General features: G+C 44.7%; 1 protein-coding gene across 2 annotated transcripts in view; it reads left to right on the plus strand.

Annotated features, from left to right (window-relative positions):
* Window positions 1–23,624, plus strand: part of LOC106604421 (Kv channel-interacting protein 2) — a 118,757-nt gene that overhangs the window by 50,737 nt on the left and 44,396 nt on the right. The window contains exon 1 of one of the 2 annotated variants that reach the window (XM_014199039.2): window positions 14,354–15,311. The exons of the other annotated variant lie outside the window; for it this stretch is intronic. Coding sequence (XP_014054514.1) covers window positions 15,206–15,311 — 106 coding nt within the window. The 5' untranslated portion in view covers window positions 14,354–15,205. Of the gene's footprint in view, window positions 1–14,353; window positions 15,312–23,624 lie in introns of those variants that run through there. 2 annotated transcript variants of the gene reach the window in all.

Below are 23,624 nucleotides of genomic sequence, written 5' to 3' on the forward strand. Positions count from 1 at the left end.
CAAGACAATGCTAGACCTCATGTGGCTGGAGTGTGTCAGTAGTTCCTGCAAGAGGAAGGCATTGATGCTATGGACTGGCCCGCCCGTTCCCCAGACCTGAATCCAATTGAGCACATCTGGGACATCATGTCTCGCTCCATCCACCAACGCCACGTTGCACCACAGACTGTCCAGGAGTTGGCAGATGCTTTAGTCCAGGTCTGGGAGGAGATCCCTCAGGAGACCATCCGCCACCTCATCAGGAGCATGCCCAGGCGTTGTAGGGAGGTCATACAGGCACGTGGAGGCCCACACACTACTGAGCCTCATTTTCACTTTTGTTAAGAACATTACATCAAAGTTGGATCAGCCTGTAGTGTGGTTTTCCACTTTAATTTTGAGTGTGACTCCAAATCCAGACCTCCATGGGTTGATAAATTGGATTTCCATTGATTATTTTTGTGTGATTTTTTTGTCAGCACATTCAGCAATGTAAAGAAAAAAGTATTTAATAAGATTATTTCTTTCATTCAGATCTAGAATGTGTTGTTTAAGCGTTCCCTTTATTTTTTTGAGCAGTGTATTTACATGAATATATAAATATTCCATTCCTTTACTTAGATTTGTTTGTATTAGCTAGTTATTAGGTAGCAAATGTGATGATACACATGCAATGCTTTATTATAAAGGTGATCTTTCTCTCATGCGTTCCGGTACGTCATAGCTCCCCAGGTCACCCCACTCTCGCACTCACTTTTTGTTCCGACACCTCCCCATTTACAAATTAAGCACTGCTGTAGAGAATATAATTTGGCCTGTTTAAAGTGATCAAGAGAGAGAAAGAGAGAAAGAGGTTCAAAATATACGACTAAAAGAATATGGAGTGGAGTGAGTATTGAATGGAGCTCATTAGTTTTAGTTATCCCAGCTCAGTGTGTGAATACAGCAGTCATCCATACGCCTCGGAAATAACAGGAACAGTCAGAGCTGCCTGTCCCCTCTATCTCATTCCTTACCAAGGCTTCAGAGAGCTTTAGAACAAGGCAAGCTGTTCTTCATTTATAATAGGCTGTGTTTGGTTTTGATGGACTGTGTGTGTGTGTGTGTGTGTGCGTGTAAACATCTTTCTGATGGTCTTTATGTGTTTTTTGTGTCTGTGTGTCCCCTCCTCCGCCTCCCACTCCGCTCTGTACCCGGACCTCATCCTGACAGATGAGTGAGTGTATTTGATAACAGCATTATTGTATGGAGGGTTAGAGAGGCAGGCGCTAAGGCTAAATGAAAGCTGTGTGTGTTGTTTAGCGCTAGTTAGATGAACTCTCTGAGGTGATGTTTATTAATTCACTGAGACTGGTGAATTAAATAGCAACACTGTGTGTGTGTGTGTGTGTGTGTGTGTGTGTGTGTGTGTGTGTGTGTGTGTGTGTGTGTGTGTGTGTGTGTGTGTGTGTGTGTGTGTGTGTGTTTATAGTATTGGCTTTTTTATACTTCATCAATAGCTTTGGCTTTGGCCCTGTGTATAACTGTGTATTGATGACCAGGGATGTTTGGGGAGAAGACGAGAGAGAGAGAGGAGATCAGAGGAGAGAGGACCAGAAGAGGGAGCAGGTGAGAAGAGTAGAGTATAGAAGAGAGCGGATGGAGGAGAAGAGGGAGGAGAGCTGATTATACAACTAGAGAACACATCTGCGAGGCCAATTTACCATCTGACAGATACAATGAGGTGAAGAATACTGCAGGAGAAAAGAGGTCATGGAGGGTAATAAAGTAGGGATGGTTTTTCTTCTCCTCATTCTGTCGTTCTCTCCCTGACACTTACAATGTCGTCAGACCTTACCCAGCTAACAACAAACGTTCTCACAACTTTAGAGAACGTTCCCTTACGAGAATCATTAGGTCATTACATAACGTTTTCATAGGAATGGTCCAATGATGTGCAAGGACTGTTTCCAAGAGACCATTCCCTTAATGTCGAACAGACCATATCCAGAACATGGTTACCATGTTCTCAGACTTTTTAATACTAATGTTCGAGACACGTTTCATGGGAACATTGCAAGAACATTCAGATGTCCAGTTTTCTGAGGGTTAGGAGAATATTCCATCAATGTCACACCAAACATACATAGAATACGATTGCCATGCATGTTCTCAGAATATAAGATATTAATATTCTAGACACATTTCATGGAGACGTTGCAAGAACATTCCTGTGTCCAATAATGGATAAAACATAGGACGTTCTGTCATGGTCCATCGGAGGTTTATGTTTAGTTCCCAGCTTGTTCCGGGGATGTCCCTAAATAAGTTTTTAGGACGTCGCCTGATGTTCCCAAAGAAACTTTCTCTGAAAAAAGTAATGTTTCTTTACACACCACACTGGCTGTTGCCGAGCCCATCAAGCCCTGATTGGTGAACCACTGATCCATTTACAGCTCTTTGTCTGTTGGCAAGGTTAGGGATACCCACACACACAAACAGTGCTTTTAACATACAACGTGTTCAACTTACATATTTGACACACTTTGACACACATACATGATTACATTGTGCATGTTCATTTACACAGTAATTATTATGAAATAATCCCTTGTTCCCTCTCTCTCCTCTCATCCCTGGCTTAGTAGATGACATCTCATCAATACATCCAAGAGTCATCTCTAACAAATGTTCCTCCTGAGCGTGTGTGTGTGTGTGTGTGTGTGTGTGTGTGTGTGTGTGTGTGTGTGTGTGTCCATGCGTGTGTGAGCATGCATGTGTGCTCATGCATGTACGTGTGTGTGTGCCGACAGGAGGCTAGTATGTTTTTGAAAGTAGCCTGTGCTTAATACAGACATATACATTACTGTCAACATTGATTGGAGCAACAGGTCACAGCATGGTGTTTGCTTTGTTGTCAAACCCCCACAGATATCAGCAGTTATGTCAGATTGTGTTCCCTATCATATTGTATGCCCACCTGTAGTGTGTCAGCCAAGGACAGGCTAAGTCGGCATGTCATGCCGTGGTGTTCCCTGGTGTTGTGTACTGCTGAGAAAGCCATCATATTAATGAGATGTCTAGTGCAGAGACTCTCAAACAACACAGACATGACTCACAAACATATAGAGGGGGAAGTAGAAAGGCATTGAAATGAGAGAGAGAGAGACACATTTTTTGTTGACTTTTTGTCTTTCTTTAATGATATATCCTCATTTAATTTAATTAAAACCTCACCACCCCCCCCACCCCCCTTTAAAAACAAATAGCCCCTGTGCTGCATACTCACCTTGCCCTCTACCCCATGATATAAAACAACGCCACACATCACAATAACCAAAACCTCACCACTTCTACAACCGTATATCTTCCCCAGCTGTACATCTCCACACTCCACACATCATTTTATAGAACTGAAATTCCACCCGAATGCGTGCAGAGACCATCACATTAAATAATAATAAAGGGTCTGTTATCCCTCCACCTTTGACCCTGTTCCTCCTTGTTAGCCAAAAAGCCAACTTCGCCTGAGCAAACAGAAAATTCAACAACACACATTTGGCCTTTTCCTTCTTCGAATACCTGTACCCCATTATAAACATCCCAACAGTAAACTCCACCCCCAACCTCACACACAGACATTCCAACAGAGACAGTAATGGCATTAACCTGGAGCACACAGAAATCACATGACGCACAGTTTCACTCATGGCACAGAAAGGACAACCCTGTCCGAGTCCCGGGTCGACCCGTGCAAACCAGCTGTTAGTGGCCAGGGCTCCATGTAGAACCCTCCACTGGAGGTCCGCTGACCTCTTTGATACTGGGAGTTTATAGAGCCCCCTCTATCTAAAACTCACCATACTCTCCGCCCCACATACCTCCTGACACTGATGTGCCTTCACTCCTGTTAGGCTCCTAATGTTCCTCACCTTAATGCAGAGGTTGTAGAGGGCTTTATCTCCAACCCCCTCAAATTCTAACAAGTCCTTCAGACCCCCTTGCCAGTCCCCAGTCTCTGCCGTGACCTGCAGTGGCAGAAACATTGGAGGCCGCTCCCTCTTGGCTGCTCAAATACCCCCCTTACTGGCTCAGACAGTGCCTCCTGGACCTCCCCCAGGAATCTCTCCAGCAGCCTAAGAGATGTTAGTCCTGTTTGTTGTTCCAGGACTTCTGGGTTTTTCCACCCCTCCTCCCCCAGTAGCCGCAGGTCACCCAGCCTTAGTAAACCTGATGCCATCAGTCACCTCTGTAGGGTGGCCAACTGAACTGATCTCAAAAGGATGGCTGGGTTGTGGAAGATAGGCTCCTCCCACACCCACAGCCCAGGCTCCACACCCTCTTCTAGCAGCTGCCAGGCCCTCAGCACCACAAAGTAAAAGTCAGAGAGACCTGCTGTACTCAGCCTCTCCAGCTTCATGAGGAACCCTAATCCGCCAGCTCTCCTCAGCAGCGCGCATGCTGGTTCCCTCCAGGCGACATAAGTATGGTACAGCAGTCTCTGCGCCGCATTTAGTTGGAAAGCAGCCACCGTCCTCTCCAGTTCCACCAGGCACTGTCCTCCTTCGTGGATGGACAAGTACAACACTGCCGCCCTCAGCCAGTGATGGCCCAATCGGAAAAAAATCCACCAGCTTGCGTTGCAGGTCTACGAGCAGACCAGTGGGGGTGTTGAGGACCGACAATTTATGCCACAGGGAGGATGCCACCAGGTTGTTGATTATCAGCACCCTCCCTCTATATGACACTTGGGACAGAAGCCACCTCCACCTGGCCAGTCTTGACACCACTGCCTGTGACAGCCTCTCCCAGTTCTTCCTGACCCACCTCTCAGAGCCCAGGTACACCCCCAAAATGTTAAGCCCTTCACAACCCAACTGCAAAACCCCTGAAAGACACACCTAACAGAGCTTACCCCAATTCACCTTAGCTGACGAAGCTCCCTCATACACCTTCAGACTAGTCTCTAGTGCCTGCATGTCCTGCCCATCCCTGACCATCACAGAGATGTACGGATTTGTTGTTGTTGAAATGTATGCATTCACTACTGTCAGTCGCTCTGGATAAGAGCGTCTGCTAAATGACAAAAAAAATGTAAAATGTAATGTCATCTGCGTATGCCGACACTGCTATGCCTGTAAACACACCCATGCCTGTCCAGCACACGCCCCGCAGTCTCCAGCGTAGCAGGCCTAAAAAAGGATCTATAGCTAGTGTATATAACTGCGCCGATAGAGGGCATCCTTGTCTAATGCCCCACCTCACCCAGACTGGCCTACTGAGCCCCCCTCCCTCCTTGATCATACATGACACCCCAGCATACAACATCTTCACACAGGACAAAACCTTTCCCCAAACCAAAACGCAGACATCACATTAAACAGACACTCATGGTCCACTCTATCAAAAGCCTTCTCTTGGTCTAAAGAGACCAGTCCAAAGATCACATTAGCAACTCTCGACAAGTCCAACATGTCCCTGATTAAGAACCGGTTGTCCGTGATTGAGCATCCCGGTACACAATATGTCTGGTCCTTGTGTACTGTAGTATAAAGTCCAGATGGGACTTCAGTCTGTTAGCAAGGACCTTGGCAAATATTTTGTAGTCCGCACAGAGCAATGCCACAGGCCTCCAGTTCTTAAATTCACACGAGTCCACTTTCTTGGGCAGGAGTCAGAGCCACCTGGCGACAGCTAATCTGCAACTCTCCTATCCTGACGCGCTCACTCAACACACAAAATAAGTCCTGTCCAATTATTCCCCAGAATAAAACTCCACTAGGAGTCCATCGACCCCCATGGCTGGGGACATCTGGAGCACAAGACCTGAGCACACATAGGATCACACAGTTCTGTCCTATACAACTCAGTATAAAACTCCACAGTCCGCTCCTGCATCTCCCCCACCACAGTGGCCACCTGCCCATCCGACAGCTGTAGACAATGCATACCCTTGGGTCCATCGATCGGTTTTCTAAACCAAAGAAGAAGGAGCTGGGAGCGTCCATCTCCTGAAACATGGAGAACCTAGTTCTTAAAAGTGCTCCCATTGCTTTAACCTGGAAAAAACTGCCCAGGTCCCTACCTAATTCAGCTAAGTTAGCCTGGAGGCCTCTGAGGATGAGAGAGCTGTATACTGTTGACAGAAAAGATGAATTTGGACAACACCACCATCCATAGCATGACTGGACCCAGTCTCAGCTACACATCCATAGCATGATTAGACCCAGCCTCAGCTACACCACCATCTACAGCATGACTAGACCCAGCCTAATCTACACCACCATCCATAGCATGACTAGGCCCAGTCTCTGCTGCCTGAGTCTCTTGGCCCCCTGCACGTTGACCTCAATTTCCCCCACTGGCGCCCTCACCTTGTCCACGGCCTATATGTGGGCATGCAAAGCTCTTAACCTGTTAGGGCTAGGGGGCAGTATTTGCACGGCTGGATAAAAAAATGTACCCGATTTAATCTGGTTACTAATCCTACCCAGTAACTAGAATATGCATATACTTATTATATATGGATAGAAAACACTCTAAAGTTTCTAAAACTGTTTGAATGGTGTCTGTGAGTATAACAGAACTCATTTGGCAGGCAAAACCCTGAGACATTTTCTGACAGGAAGTGGATACCTGATGTGTTGTATTACCTTTAAACCTATGCCATTGAAAAACACAGGGGCTGAGGAATATTTTGGCACTTCCTATTGCTTCCACTAGATGTCACCAGCCTTTACAAAGTGTTTTGAGTCTTCTGGAGGGAGATCTGACCGAACAAGAGCCATGGAACGATGATGGCCCATTAGACACCTGGCGCGCGAGTTCATTTTGGGTACCCTCGTTCCAATACGTTATAAAAGAGAATGCATTCGTCCACCTTGAATTTTATTCATGTTCTGGTTAAAAAAGGCCCTAATGATTTATGCTATACAACGTTTGACATGTTTGAACGAACGTAAATATATTTTTTCCCCTCGTTCATGACGAGAAGTCCGGCTGGCTTAGATCATGTGCTAACAAGACGGAGATTTTTGGACATAAATGATGAGCTTTTTTGAACAAAACTACATTCGTTATGGACCTGTGATACCTGGAAGTGACATCTGATGAAGAGAATCAAAGGTAATGGATTATTTACATAGTATTTTCGATTTTAGATCTCCCCAACATGACGTCTAGTCTGTATCGCAACGCGTATTTTTCTGGGCGCAGTGCTCAGATTATTGCAAAGTGTGATTTCCCAGTAAGGTTATGTTTAAATCTGGCAAGTTGATTGCGTTCAAGAGATGTAAATCTATAATTCTTTAAATGACAATATAATATTTTACCAATGTTTTCTAATTTTAATTATTTAATTTGTGGTACTGACTTGACTGCCGGTTATTGGAGGGAAACGATTTCCTCAACATCAATGCCATAGTAAAACGCTGTTTTTGGATATAAATATGAACTTGATAGAACTAAAAATGCATGCATTGTCTAACATAATGTCCTAGGAGTGTCATCTGATGGAGATTGTAAAAGGTTAGTGCATCAAATTTGAGGTGGTTTTATGGTTTTGGTGACCCTGTCTTTGAATTGACAAAACATTACACACAACTCTTGTAAATGTACTGTCCTAACATACTCTAAATTTATGCTTTCGCCGTAAAACCTTTTTGAAATCGTAAAACGTGGTTAGATTAAGGAGATGTTTATCTTTCAAAGGGTGTAAAATAGTTGTATGTTTGAAAAATTTGAATTTTGACATTTATTTGGATTCAAATTTGCCGCTCTTGAAATGCACCTGCTGTTGATGGAGTGCACCACGGGTATAGAGGTTAAGCCCCAAATCCCCACACTCAAAACACCGCAAACTATCTGTGCTGGCAAACCTGCGTAAAGCCCCTCCTCATGCCTCACTTTGAAATGCGCATTTCACTGTTGCTCATTGTTTTTCAGAAACATGAACAGTTGCCTCTGGAACGAAACAATATGTTTAACTGCATCAGCCTGAACACCTGCCGACAGTACACGAAAATTGCTAGCAAACTTACGAAAACAACTCAGCTCTTTCCTGATTTGATCATCCGTAATAAACGGAGGCAGATTCGCAAATACAACCCTTGTCGAAAGAGGAGAAATCGGCACCAAGACATCCCTTGCAAATATTCCACTAACAATCAGCCTGCCCACTAAATGTTCTCTTTTCATGAACACAACCACAGCTTTGTTCATTCTGGATGCAGACTGCATAAATTCAGCTCCTACCTGTTCACAGATCCGTGAGCAGCACCTCCTCCACCTTAACTCCATTCTCAGGAACACACCTGAATACATGCCCTAATGACAGCATCTCCTCCACACTAGGCTGCGAAGCCATCGCGCACAACACACCATTCAAACCCCAGGAAACCAAAACTCTGTCCCCTTCATCCCTAACGTTGAACAAAAACAGTGGGTACCACTAAACTAACAGTGCGTTGGTTTAGTACACCGTATGGCACACCATACAAAAACATTTTTGGAGAAAAAAAGTCAAAATTAAGAAGCAAGAAAGTAAGTAAGAACAGAGCCCTTCTCACTGCTTCTCAACTACAAACACTCCCAGCATGCACTGAGAGGGAGAGAGAGAGAGAGCGAGAGAGAGAGTGTCCATGTACAATTTAAAACACCAAATAATGCATGCAGAGCAGAATTAGGCCGATATCCGCTAATTATAAAAATCCAGTAAAGAGACGTTAAATTCTACAACCACCAAAAAGGAAGCGATTCCCAAACCTTCCATAACAAAGCCATCACCTTCAGAGAAATTAACCTGAAGAAGAGTCCCCTAAGCAAGCTGGTCCTGGGGCTCTGTTCACAAACACAAACAGACCCCACAGAGCCCCAGTACAGCGACACAATTAGACCCAACCAAATCATGAGACAAAATATCTATAATTACTTGCACATTGGAAAGAATTAACAAAAAAACTGAGCAAACTAGAATGCTATTTGGTCCTTAACAGAGAGTACACAGTGGCAGTGTCACGTCCTGGCCAGTATAAGGGTTAATTGGTATTGTAGTTTGGTCAGGACGTGGCAGAGGGTATTCGTTTTATGTGGTTCGGGGTGGTGTGTTTGTTGAAGGGGCATTTGATTTAAGTATTCCGGGGTTTTTGGGCACTGTTTGGTTTTCATGTATTATATGTTTAGTCTAGTGTGTCTGTTTCTATGTTTGGTTAATTGGGGTTGGGACTCTCAGTTGAAGGCAGGTGTTGTCTATTTGCCTTTGATTGAGAGTCCCATATATTAGGGTGTGTTTGTCATTTGTGGGAGATTGTTCCGTGTTAGTGTATGTCAACATTACAGGACTGTCAGTTTATCGTTCGTTCTCTTTTGTTATTTTTGTGTTCATTTGGTACTTATTAAAACGTCGAGATGAGCATTCACATACCTGCTGCGTTTTGGTCCTCTTTAACCGACGACAAGCGTGACAGAATCTCCCACCAACTAAGCACCAAGCAGCAGAGGAAGGAGCAGAGGGACTTCGAGTTGGACTGGCGGGAGAAGTGGACCTGGGAGGAAGTTCTGGACGGGGCCGGACCTTGGCACCAGGCTGGGGATTATCGCCGCCCTCAGTGGGAAATTGAGGCAGCCAAGGCAGAGAGGCGGAGGTACGAGGCCATGGACGCGCTGAGGGAGAAGCACGAGAGGTTTGGCTAGGCCTATGAAGAGCCGGAAGCCAGCTACCCGTGGTTATATGGAGGAGCGTATGGGGTGGAGAGCGCCATGTTTCGCTGAGGAGCGCACTATCTCACCCATACGCACGCACAGTCCGGTGCGCATCATTCCAGCCCCTCGCAGGTGCCGTGCTAGAGCGGACATCCAGCCTGGTAGGAGGATGCCTGCGCAGCGCATCTGGTCGCCGGTACGCCTCCGAGGACCAGGCTACCCAACTCCCGCTCTACACACGGCTACCATCAGGCCCCTGCACAGCCCAGTCTGCCCTGTACAAGCACCCCGCTCGTACAGGGCTACTAGTTCCATCCAGCCAAGACGCGTTGTGCAGGAGGTAAGATCAAGACCGACTGTGCGCCTCCATAGCCCTGGGTTTCCAGCTCCTGTCTCTCGTGCGGACCCGGAAGTGCGTCAACCCAGTCCGACTCGTCCTGTTCCCGCTCCCCGCACTAGCCTTCAAGTGCGTAAACCCAGCCTCGCCAGTCAACAGTCATCAGAGCTGCCCGCCAGTCAACAGTCGTCAGAGCCGCCCGCCAGTCAACAGTCGTCAGAGCCGCCCGCCAGTCAACAGTCGTCAGAGCCGCCCGCCAGTCAACAGTCGTCAGAGCCGCCCGCCAGTCAACAGGCGTCAGAGCCGCCCGCCAGTCAACAGTCGTCAGAGCCGCCCGCCAGTCAACAGTCGTCAGACCGCCCAGACTGTCCCGAGCTGCCAGACCGCCCAGACTGTCCCGAGCTGCCAGACCACCCAGACTGTCCCGAGCTGCCAGACCGCCCAGACTGTCCCGAGCTGCCAGACCGCCCCGACAGCCTGGAACGGCCAGAGCCGGAGCCACCTCCAGAGATAGGTGGGTTGGGGAGGGGGGGGTGTAGCACAGTGCCGTCGTTGACGGCAGCCACCCTCCCTTCCCTCCCTTTAGTAGAGGGGAATTTTTCTTTTTGGTGTTGCTTGGGGTTATTTTTGTTAAGGTGCTTCCGGGGTTAGCACCTTTAAGGGGGGGGGTACTGTCACGTCCTGGCCAGTATAAGGGTTAATTGGTATTGTAGTTTGGTCAGGACGTGGCAGAGGGTATTCGTTTTATGTGGTTCGGGGTGGTGTGTTTGTTGAAGGGGCATTTGATTTAAGTATTCCGGGGTTTTTGGGCACTGTTTGATTTTCACGTATACTATGTTTACTCTAGTGTGTCTGTTTCTATGTTTGGTTAATTGGGGTTGGGACTCTCAGTTGAAGGCAGGTGTTGTCTATTTGCCTTTGATTGAGAGTCCCATATATTAGGGTGTGTTTGTGTTTGTCATTTGTGGGAGATTGTTCCGTGTTAGTGTATGTCAACATTACAGGACTGTCAGTTTATCGTTCGTTCTCTTTTGTTCATTTTGTGTTCGTTTTGGAGTGCATAAATGTTCAAAATGAACAACCGCATGCCTGCTGCGTTTTGGTCCATTTCTACCGACGAGAACCGTGACAGGCAGAATACCTGACCACTGTGACTGACCCAAAATTAAGGAAAGCTTTGACTATGTACAGACTCAGTGAGCATAGCCTTGCTATTCAGAAAGGTCACCGTAGGTAGACTTGGCTCCCAAGAGAAGACAGGCAATGTGCACACTGCCCACAAAATGAAGTGGAAACTGAGCTGTACTTCCTAACCTGATGCCAAATGTATGACCATATTAGAGACACATATTTCCCTCAGATTACACAGACCCACAAAGAATTTGATAACAAATGTAATTTTGATAAACTCCCATATCCTTTGGGTGAAATGCCACAGTGTGCAATTACAGCAGCAAGATGTGTGACCTGTTGCCACAAGAAAAGGTCAACCAGTGAAGAACAAACACCATTGTAAATACAACCCATATTTATGTTTATTTATTTTTCCCTGTTTACTTTAACTATTTTCACATCGTTACAGCACTGTATATAGACAAACTATGACATTTTAAATGTCTTTATTCTTTTGGGACTTTTGTGAGTGTAATGTTTACTGTTACATTTTTATTGTTTATTTCACTTTTGTTTATTATCTATTTCACTTGCTTTGGCAATGTAAACATATGTTTCCAATGCCTATAAAGCCCCTTGCATATATATATATAGAGAGAGAGAGAGAGAGAGAGAGAGAGAGAGAGAGAGAGAGAGAGAGAGAGAGAGAGAGAGAGAGAGAGAGAGAGAGAGAGAGAGAGAGAGAGAGAGAGAGAGAGAGAGAGAGAGAGAGAGAGAGAGAGAGAGAGAGAGAGAGAGAGAGAGAGAGAGAGAGAGAGAGAGAGAGAGAGAGAGAGAGAGAGAGAGAGAGAGAGAGAGAGAGAGAGAGAGAGAGAGAGAGAGAGAGAGAGAGAGAGAGAGAGAGAGAGAGAGAGAGAGAGAGAGAGAGAGAGAGAGAGAGAGAGAGAGAGAGAGAGAGATTACAGTTCATTCGGAAAGTATTCAGACCCCTAGAGTTTTTCCACATTTTATTACGTTACAGCCTTATTCTGAAATTGATTAAATCATTTTTTCCGCTCATCAATCTACACACAATACCCCATAATGACAAAGGAAAAACAGGTTTTTAGACATTTTTGCACATTTATAAAATAAAACAAACTGAGATATCACATTTACAGTGCATTAGGAAAGTATTCAGACCCATTGACTTTTTCCACATTTTGTTACGTTACAGCCTCATCATTCTTTTTTCCCCTCATCAATCTACAAACAATACCCCATAATGATGAATCAAAAACTGTTTAAAAAAACTGAAATACCACATTTACATAAATATTCAGACCCTTTACTCAGTACTTTGTTGAAGCACCTTTGGCAGTGATTAAAGCCTTGAGTCTTATTCGGTATGAAGCTACAAGCTTGGCACACCTGTATTTCGGGAGTTTCTCCCATTCTTCTCTGCAGATCCTCTCAAGCTCTGTCAGGTTGGATGGGCAGTTTTACTGCACAGGTATGTTCAGGTCTCCAGAGTTGTTCGATCGGGTTCAAGTCCAGGCTATCGCTGGGCCACTCAAAGACATTCAGAGACTTGTCTCGAAGCCACTCCTGCGTTGTCTTGGTTGTGTGCTTAGGGTCGTTGTCCTGTTGGAAGGTGAACCTTCATCCCAGTCTGAGGTCCTGAGTGTTCTGGAGCAGATTTTCATCAAGGATCTCTCTGTACTTTGCTCCGTTCATCTTTTCCTCAATCCTGACTTGTCTCCCAGTCCCTGCCACTGACAAACATCCTCACAGCATGATGCTGCCACCTCCTTTCTTCACTTTAGGGAGGGTGCCAAGTTTGCTCTAGATGTAACATTTGGCATTCCGGCCAAAAAGTTAAATCTGGTTTAATCAGACCAGATAATATTGTTTCTCATGGTCAGAGAGTCTTTAGGTGTCTTTTGGCAAAATTCAAACGGGCTGTCATGTGCCTTTTACTGAGGAGGGGCTTCCAACTGGCCACTCTACCATAAAGGCCTGATTGGTGGAGTGCTGCAGAACTGGTTGTCCTTCTGAAAGGTTCTCCCATCTCCACAGAGGAACTCTGGAGCTCTTTCAGAATGACCATCATTTTTTGGTACCCTTACCCAAATCTGTACCGCAACACAATCCTGTCACGGAGCTCTACGGACAATTCCTTCCACCTCATGTCTTGGTTTTTGCTCTGACATGCAGTGTCAATTTTGGAACCTTATATAGACAGGTGTTTGCCTTTCCAAATCATGTCCAATCAATTGAATTTACTTCACGTGAACTCCAGTCAAGTTGTAGAAACATCTCAATCAATGGAAACAGGATGCACCTGAGCTTAATTGCGAGTCTCATGGCAAAGGGTCTGAATATTTATTTATATCGGGTATTTTAAAAAAAAAATGTAAAGCTTGTTTTTGCTTTGTCATTCTGGGATATTATGTGTAGATTGATGAGGATTTTAATTTTATTTAATACATTTTTGAATAAGGCTGTAACAGCAAAAATTTGAAAAGTCAAGAGGTCTGAATACTTTCCAAAGGCACTGTATATATATATATATATATATATATTATTTGCATTTTATTTTAGTTGACCACCCATGGATGCTTTCTGTATTCACAAAGCATGGGAGAAGAGCTCTTTGCCCTAAAACTACACAGCTGATTTAAATAACTGACTCATCATCCAGCTTTGATTATTTGAATCAGCAGTGTAGTGCTGGACAAAACCAAAACGTGCACCCATGTTGGGCCCCAGGACCGAGTTTGGGAAACCCTGGTCTAGGAGAGAATACAGAAATGAATAAGCTAGAGTTACACTCACAAGTGGGGAGGAGTGACCCTCTCATCTCTCTCTCTCTTATTTTCTTTCTTTAACCTTTTTCTGCTCTCATGCACTCTCTATTTGTTTCACTCCCTTCTTCTTTCCCCCTGTCACGTAGTGAAATACTACTCTGGTTTTAAATTAATCGGGTTTTGATCTGTCTCTACCTTCTTGTGATTGGGTCCATTTTTGTGATTCATTGTTTTGATTAAACATCAGTCTAAGCCATTCAATTTTACCAGTGTTCCTCCATCTAACTGTTGCCTCCACCCACTCATTGCTAAGATGCATCTGTTGCTGCTTCTCCTAATGCTAATACTGAAGGGAATTTGTGTTGGTGTTTACGTAACCTAGATAATGAAATACTGCATTCATTATTTCGGTAGAGGTTTACTGCATACTGCAAGAGAGTGTATTGAGACTGCCAAAACTTCTAATTAGACATTTATTTAAAAAAGTTAAACAGTTATTTCTGTCATAGTGAAATAGTTATTTCTTTAAAAGCGAGATTAAATGTTGCTTCTGTAGACATGCATGTTGTCGTGTTTGGTTCTTCCAAACATTTTCAGCCAGTTACCTTGGAAACCACATTTGGCAAATCAATGAAAGTAATATCACTGGGCATGCCACCCTCTCCTCCCTTTCTCTCTTACTCTCCCGCCTCCCCTTCACTCTCTCTCCCTCCCGCTGTCTCCCGCATCTACCTCACTCAGTCATCTCTCCTTCACACACACACACAGCCAAAGGACTAGCAGACAGCACTCTTCCCCGGATTATTTTACTCAAACAGGGGGTGGAGGACAGGAAAGAGCAGAAAGGAGAAGAAGAAGGGAAGCGAGTAGAGGAGAAGAGTTTCACTCTTTCCCTGTGATGTTGAAGGGGGAATTTTTACCTGATGGTAGTCCAGGACTGATACATTATTGGGGCTGTATGGACACCTATTTCTAGCTCCGGGGGGGTGTTGACGGGCCATCTGATCCCAGGATGGGGAGAACGGGGAGCGAGCGCAGAGGAGAGGACGGGTTCTGGAGGAGGGATCAGAGAAATCCAACTAGCTCTCTCAACTGTTGCTGCAGGAGATTATGGGATAACAGGACTTTTTTGTGGATACTTGGTGACCACTTGGGTGTACCCACCTTGAATCTGGTTGGCCCAGCTTAGTTCTGTTGGTACAGGCAGATGTACTGCTCTTTTTGGGTGAAAAGGCAAAGGATATAGGTGTAATCCGGCACAAGGGACTGGGTTTGGCTGGGCCTGGTTTGATGAGATCGTGTCCCCAGGATGTTGAGTCTGGATGGGCTGGAGATGATAGCTGTCCTGGTGGTGATGGGACTGATCGTCAAAGTCCTGGAGCAGTTTGGACTCTTCGAAGTTGTAGGAGAGGAAGGTAATGGACGGGGGGGGTGAGTGTGTTATTAATATTTCTGAAATAATTGTATTTAATCAAATTCTATACAATTTGTATTTATTTCAATTTACTTACACTTTATTATCAGTAGAAAATGTTGCAAAGTCTAGATATTAACCTTGAGTGGCTACTACAGAGAACTTGGCATTTTGGCCTATTTGGCTACCATTTTGGCTTTAGCTTTGGCTTAAGCCCACATGTTGGTTTGAGCCCCCACAAAAAGAATCAGAACAAGTTCAGCTAGAATCAACGTCATTTCTGCAGGTCAGATTTGACAGACTGAAAGAGAAATTGATAGATTAAGAGAGAACATACAGAAAACATGAATTAATTTGTCATGAAGATGAATGGCACACTAATATTTTCTCTTTAATGACCCTATCAAAATAACAGCTATTTTCAGTTTGTTGCTAAATTGCTGCATAAAATATGCTGTAAAATATAATAGAAACAAAGAAAGTACAGTATGAAGATAGGCAGGAACTGCTTCTCCAATAGAAATCCCTGATCACACTTGTAAGCGACGTTGGCTAGCTAAGCTCATGAGCAGAAACACGTCATCGGTATAACGGTCGTCCTTCACTTTTCTAACTGTTATACGCCACTTTCTATTTTTCCCTGTTTATCAAGTGTTGGGAAAACTTGTCAATAATCAACTGATTGGCTTTCTTGATGTCTATAGTATTCTCTCTGCTATGCAAACTGGCTATGCAAATGTGTCACTGCAACCTTCAAGGTCCTCAATGATGTCACCATTGCCCTTGATTCTAAGCAATGTTGTGCTCCTGTTTTTATTGACTTGGCCAAAGCTTTTGATACGGTAGACCATTCCATTCTTGTGGGCCGGCTAAGAAGTATTGGTGTCTCTGAGGAGTCTTTGGCCTGGTTTGCTAACTACCTCTCTCAAAGAGTGCAGTGTATAATGTCAGAACATCTGCTGTCTCAGCCACTGCCTTTCACCAAGGGTGTACCGCAAGGCTCGATCCTAGGCCCCACACTCTTCTCAATTTACATCAACAACATAGCTTAGGCAGTAGGAAGCTCTCTCATCCATTTATATGCAGATGATACAGTCTTATACTCAGTTGGCCCCTTCCCGGATTTGTGTTAGACGCTCTACAACAAAACTTTCTTAGTGTCCAACAAGCTTTCTCTGCCCTTAACCTTGTCCTGAACACCTCCAAAACAAAGGTAGTGTGGTTTGGTAAGAAGAATGCCCCTCTGCCCACAGGTGTGATTACAACCTCTGAGGGTTTAGAGCTTGAGGTAGTCACCTCATGCTAGTACTTGGGAGTACGGCTAGATGGTACACTGTCCTTTTCTCAGCACATATCAAAGCTGCAGGCTAAAGTTAAATCTAGACTTGGTTTCCTCTATCGTAATAGTTCCTCTTTCACCCCAGCTGCCAAACAAACCCTGATTCAGATGACCATCCTACCCATGCTAGATTACGGAGACGTAATTTATAGATCGACAGGTAAGGGTGCTCCCGAGTGGGCTAGATGTTCTTTACCATTCGGGCATTAGATTTGCCACCAATGCTCCTTATAGGACACATCACTGCACTCTATACTCTTCTGTAAACTGGTCACCTCTGTATACCCATCGCAAGACGCACTAGTTGATGCTTATTTATAAAACCCTCTTAGGCCTCACTCCCCTCAATCTGAGATATCTACTGCAGCCCTCATCCTCCACATACAGCACCTGTCCTGCCAGTCACATTCTGTTAAAGGTCCCCAAAGCACACACATCCCTGGGTCCCAAAGCACACACATCCCTAGCGACTGGAACGAGCTGCAACAAACACTCAAACTGGACAGTTTTATCTCAATTTCTTCATTCAAAGACTCAATCATGGACACTCATACTGACAGTTGTGGCTGCATTGCGTGATGTATTGTTGTCTCTACCTTCTTGCCCTTTGTGCTGTTGTCTGTGCCCAATAATGTTTGTACCATGTTTTGTGCTGCTACCATGTTGTTCTGCTGCCATGTTGTGTTGCTACCATTTTGTTGTCATATTGTGTTGCTACCATGTTGTGTTGTTGTCTTAGGTCTCTCTTTATGTAGTGTTGTGTTGTCTCTCTTGTCTTGATCAAATCAAACTTTATTTGTTACATGCGCCAAATACAACAAGTGTAGACCTTACCGTGAAATGCTTACTTACAAGCCCTTAACCAACAGTGCAGTTTAAGAAAAGTTAAGAATATATTTACCAAATAAACTAACGTAAAAAATTAAAATAATAAAAAGTAACACAATAACATAACAATAACGAGGCTATATACAGGGGACACCGGTACAGAGTCAGTGTGCGGGGGTACAGGTTAGTTGAGGTAATAGTCTGGTGGCCAATGTGCGGGGGGTCAATGTAACAGTCCGGTGGCCATATGATTAAATGTTCAGCAGTCTTATGGCTTGGGGGTAGAAGTTGTTAAGGATCCTTTTGGTCCTAGACTTGGCGCTCCAGTACCACTTGTCGTGCGGTAGCAGAGAAAACAGTCTATGACTTGGGTGACTGGAGTCTCTGACAATTTTCTCTGACACCCCCTATTATATAGGTCCTGGATGGCAGGAAGCTTGGAAGTGATGTACTGGGTCGAATGCACTACCCTCTGTAGCGTCTTACATTCAGATGCCGAGCAGTTCCCATACCAAGCGGTGATGAAACCGGTCAGGATGCTCTCAATAGTTAGCTGTAGAACTTTTTGAGGATCTGAAGACCCATGCCAAATCTTTTCAGTCTCCTGAGGAGGAAAAGGTTTTGTCGTGCCCTCTTCACAACTGTCTTGGTGTGTTTGGACTGTGATAGTTCGTTGGTGATGTGGACACCAAGGAACTTGAAACACTCGACCCGCTCAACTACAGCCCCGTTGATGTTAATGAGGGCCTGTTCGGCCCGCCTTTTCCTGTAGTCCACGATCAGCTCCTTAGTCTTGCTCACATTGAGGGAGAGGATGTTGTCCTGGCACCACACTGCCAGTTCTCTGACCTCCTCCCTATAGGCTGTCTCATTGTTGTCGGTGTTCAGGCCTACCATTGTTGTGTCGTCAGCAAACTTAATGATGGTGTTGGAGTCGTGTTTGACCACGCAGTCATGGGTGAACAGGGAGTACAGGAGAGGACTAAGTACACACCCCAAGGGGCCCCAGTGTTGAGGATCAGCGTGGCAGACGTGTTGTTGCCAACCCTTACCACCTGGGGGCGGCCCGTCAGGAAGTTCAGGATCCAGTTGCAGAGGGAGGTGTTTAGTCCCAGGGTTCTTAGCTTAGTGATGAGCTTCGTGGGCACAATGGTGTTGAACGCTGAGCTGTAGTCAATGAATAGCATTCTCACATAGGTGTTCCATTTGTCCAGGTGGGAAAGGGGAGTTTGGAGTGCAATTAAGATTGCGTCATCTGTGGATCTAATGGGACGGTATGCGAATTGGAGTGGGTCTAGGGTATGTGGAAGGATGCTGTTGATGTGAGTCATGACCAGCCTTTCAAAGCACTTCATGGCTACCAACGTGAGTGCTATGGGGCAGTAATAATTTAGGCAGGTTACCTACGCTTCCTTGGCCACAGGGACTATGCTCGTCTGCTAGAAACATGTAGGTATTACAGTCTCAGTCAGGGAGAGGTTGAAAATATCAGTGAAGACACTTGCCAGTTGGTCCTCACATGCTTTGAGTACACGTCCTGGTAATCCATATGTCCCTGCTGCTTTGTGAATGTTGACCTGTTTAAAGTCCCTGGCCATTAGGAGCGTCGCTTCTGGATGAGCCTTTTCTTGTTTGCTTATGGTCTTACAAAGTGTGTTGAGTGCTGTCTTATAGCCATCATCGGTCTGTGGTGGTAAATAGATGGCTATAAATAATATAGATGAGATCTCTCTTGGTAGATATTGTGGTCTACAGCTTATCATAAGGCACTCTACCTCAGGCGAGCAATACCTCGAGATTTTTTAATATTAGACATCGCGCACCAGCTGTTATTGACAAAAAGGCACACACCCCCTCCGCTCGTCTTACTAGACGTAGCGTCTCTGTTCTGCCGGTGCATGGAAAATCCCGCCAGCTCATAAAAGCGAGTCACTGCTTTTATGTTTGCAGAGAACAACAGGGTGTTGTTCAGGGTCACACCAAGGTTCTTTTCACCAGTGGAGGCTGATGGGAGGAGCTATTGGAGGATGGGCTTATTGAAATGGCTGAAATGGAATCAATGGAATGGTATCAAATATTTCAAAACCTCGTTTCAAATTTCAAATCAAATCAAATTTATTTTTATATAGCCCTTCGTACATCAGCTGATATTCTCAAAGTGCTGTACAGAAACCCAGCCTAAAACCCCAAACAGCAAGCAAAGCATGTGAAAGAAGCACGGTGGCTAGGAAAAACTCCCTAGGAAAAACTCCCTAGAAAGGCCAAAAACCTAGGAAGAAACCTAGAGAGGAACCAGGCTATGAGGGGTGGCCAGTCCTCTTCTGGCTGTGCAGGGTGGATATTATAACAGAACATGGTCAAAATGTTAAAATGTTAAAATGTTCATAAATGACCAGCATGGTCAAATAATAATAATCATAGTAGTTGTCGAGGGTGCAACAAGCACGTCCGGTGAACAGGTCAGGGTTCCATAGCCGCAGGCAGAACAGTTGAAACTGGAGCAGCAGCACGGCCAGGTGGACGTCCTAAGACAAGGCTGACTCCGTTCCATCTTTTGCATTCCAGCCATTACAATAAGCCTGTCCTCCTACAGCTTCTCCCACCAGCATCCTCTTCTTTGCACTCTGGGAGGGGGAAACCATGATGGAGAGGTCTTGGAGCAGGCAGGACTTTCCTGGGAAGAAGGTGTTTGTCAAGGTTGCTCTTGGCCGACATCCAAGCTCAGATGTCTGCCAGGCACGCAGAGATGCGTGTCGCCACCTGGGTGTCAGAAGGGGGGAAGGAGAAGAGTAGTTGAGTGTCATCTACATAGCAACGATAGGAGAATCAATGTGAGGATATGACAGAGCCAAGTGACTTGGTGTAAAGAGGAGAGGGCCTAGAACTGTGCCCTGGATGCGTGCTCAGTCCCCTCCTGTACTCCCTGTTCACTCATGACTGCATGGCCAGTCACAACTCCAACACCATCATTAAGTTTGCTGATGACAGAACTGTGGTAGGTCTGATCACCAACAACAACAAGACAGCATTTAGCGAGGAGGTCGGAGACCTGGCTATGTGGTGCCAGGACAACAACCTCTCCCTCAACGCGCTCAAGACTAAGGAGATGATTGTGGACCACAGGAAAAGGAGGACCGACCACTCCCCCATTCTCATCGATGGGTCTGTAGTGGAGCAGGTTGAGAGCTTCAAGTTCCTCAGAAGGTTCTACAGCTGCACAATCGAGAGCATCCTGACTGGTTGCATCACTGCCTGGTATGGCAACTGCTCGGCCTCCGACCGCAAGGCACTACAGAGGGTAGTGCATACGGCACAGTACATCACTGGGGCCAAGCTTGCTGCCATCCAAGACCTCAATACCAGGCGATGTCAGAGGAAGGCCCTAAAAATTGTCAAAGACTCCAGCCACCCTAATCATAGACTGTTCTCTCTGCTACCGCATGGCAAGCGGTACCGGAGCGCCAAGTCTAGGTCCAAGAGGCTTCTAAACAGCTTCTACTCCCAAGCCATAAAACTACTGAACATCTAATCAAACTGCTGCTCTTTAATTATTTGTTACTTTATTTCTTATTTTTTTGGTATTTTTCTTATAACTGCATTGTTGGTTAAGGGCTTGTAAGTAAGCATTTCACTGTGAGGTCTACCTACACCTGTTGTATTCGGCATGTGACAAATAATATTTTATTTTATTTGTGTGGATACCAGTAGTGAGAGCACGTGGTGCAGACACAGATCCTCTCCATGCCACCTAGTAGCATGGTAGGTAGTGCTAGGTATCAACAGCCAATCCAATAGGGGCTGGAATCTATAGTGAGCTTCGGATTGGTAAATCACGCTCAGATATCGCCAAGGAATTGACTGACGTGTGACAGGACGTGTTGACGTGTATTTGGTTCAACATGGGGATTTGTATTTGGCTTTTTAGAAGTTTGACATGGGGGATTATAAATCTGGAGGTTGCATTGAGGATTTCACAAACCTGGGCATTGTCATCAGCAAAGACAACAAAGTATGAACGCTACCTATTGCTATTGTTTTACCTGAGACCAAAGAGCTACAACTTCATAGGTGTCTCTTTAGGGACCACATGTATGAACTTTCAAGTACTCTAGCCTAAAAACCCTAGGGTAGAAAAGGGAATCTGATTCAGAGTCAACTAGTTTGTCACGTCCTGACCAGCAGATGGAGCTGTTGTAGTAGTTTGGGGGTCAGGACGTGGCAGTCTTGTGTGTCTTGTGACTCCTGATCAGGAACAGCTGGGAATCGTTGTTCCTGATTGGGAGTCATATATGTAGGAGTTGTTTGTCACTGGGGTTTGTGGGTGGTTGTACTTGCACTGCGTTTTGTATGCCTGTAAGACTGTCACTGTCGTGTTTATTGTTTATTCAGTGGATGCTTTACTCTTTTTTTTTAAATTAAAATATGAGTATCCATATTCCCGCTGCGCCTTGGTCCTTCTCTCTCACATACGACATATTCGCCGAAGAGTACGACATATTCGGTGACATAGTTACATTAAAATCCTTCTTTATATCCCAAAAAGTCAGTTAAGTTGGAGCCATCGATTTGAGTTAACCACTCGTTCAACATACAGAGAAAGGAATCCAAAAATCTACTGCTAAACTTTGTTAATTAACCTGTTTAGGGTAGGGGACAGTATTTTCACGGACGGATAAAAAAACGTACCCGATTTAATCTGGTTATTACTCCTGCCCAGAAACTAGAATATGCATATAATTATTTGATTTGGATAGAAAACACCCTAAAGTTTCTAAAACTGTTTGAATGGTGTCTGTGAGTATAACAGAACTCATATGGCAGGCCAAAACCTGAGAAGATTCTATATGGGAAGTGCCCTGTCTGACCATTTCTTGGCCTTCTGTAGCCTCTTTATCGAAAATATAGGACCTCTGCTGTAACGTGACATTTTCTAAGGCTCCCATAGGCTCTCAGAAGGCGCCAGAACGTGGAATGAAAACTCTGCAGTCCCTGGGCGAAAAATAGTAGGGGTTTTGGAAAGTGGTCGTTCTGAGAACAATGACACTGGCGTGCGCGTGCATGTGACGACTCCATTTTTCTTCTTTCAGTGTTTGAACGGATACAACCTCTCCCGGTTGGAATATTATCGCTTTTTTACGAGAAAAATCGCATAAAAATCGATTTAAAACAGCGTTTGACATGCTTCGAAGTACGGTAATGGAATATTTTGACATTTCTTGTCACGATATGCACCGGCGCGTCACCCTTCGGATAGTGTCTTGAACGCAAGAACAAAACGCAGCTATTTGGATATAACTATGGATTATTTGGAACCAAAACAACATTGGGTGTTGAAGTCCTGGGAGTGCATTCTGACGAAGAACAGCAAAGGTAATCCAATTCTTCTTCTAGTAAATCTGAGTTTGGTGAGTGCCAAACTTGGTGGGTGTCAAAATAGCTAGCCATGATGGCCGGGCTATCTACTCAGAATAATGCAAAATGTGCTTTCACCGAAAAGCTATTTTAAAATCGGACACCGCGATTGCGTAAAGGAGTTCTGTATCTATAATTCTTAAAATAATTGTTATGTTTTTTGTGAACGTTTATCGTGAGTAATTTAGTAAATTCACCGGAAGTTTTTGGTGGGTATGCTAGTTCTGAACAAAACATGCTAATGTAAAAAGCTGGTTTTTGATATAAATATGAACTTGATTGAACAAAACATGCATGTATTGTATAACATAATGTCCTAGGATATAATGTCTTGTCTTTAAAATGGTGTAAAATAGTCATATGTTAGAAAAATTGCATTTTTTGCATTTATGAGGTATTTGTAATTCGTACCACGCTCTACCATTGGATATTGGTGAGGCGTTCCGCTAGCGGAACATCTAGATGTAAGAGGTTAAAACAAGTCAAAATACATTTTTATTGACTCCTGAGATACCCTAAAATTTTATCAAGCTTTAATATTTCATACAGAAAGAAGTACGTTCAATAGGAAACCGATATTAGCTGGTGCGTCTTGTCTTCATCGCACGCCCAAACACCTGTGTGTGTCCCAGTACTAAAACTCATATTTCTTACTTGTTTTGGAAGAAACAAGCTTGAAACCTTGAACATAGAGTGCTGACACCTATGGAAACCAGAGGAATTGCATACTGGGAG

The sequence above is a fragment of the Salmo salar genome, chromosome ssa01, assembly GCF_905237065.1.
Source record: "Salmo salar chromosome ssa01, Ssal_v3.1, whole genome shotgun sequence".
Lineage (NCBI taxonomy): Eukaryota > Metazoa > Chordata > Actinopteri > Salmoniformes > Salmonidae > Salmo > Salmo salar.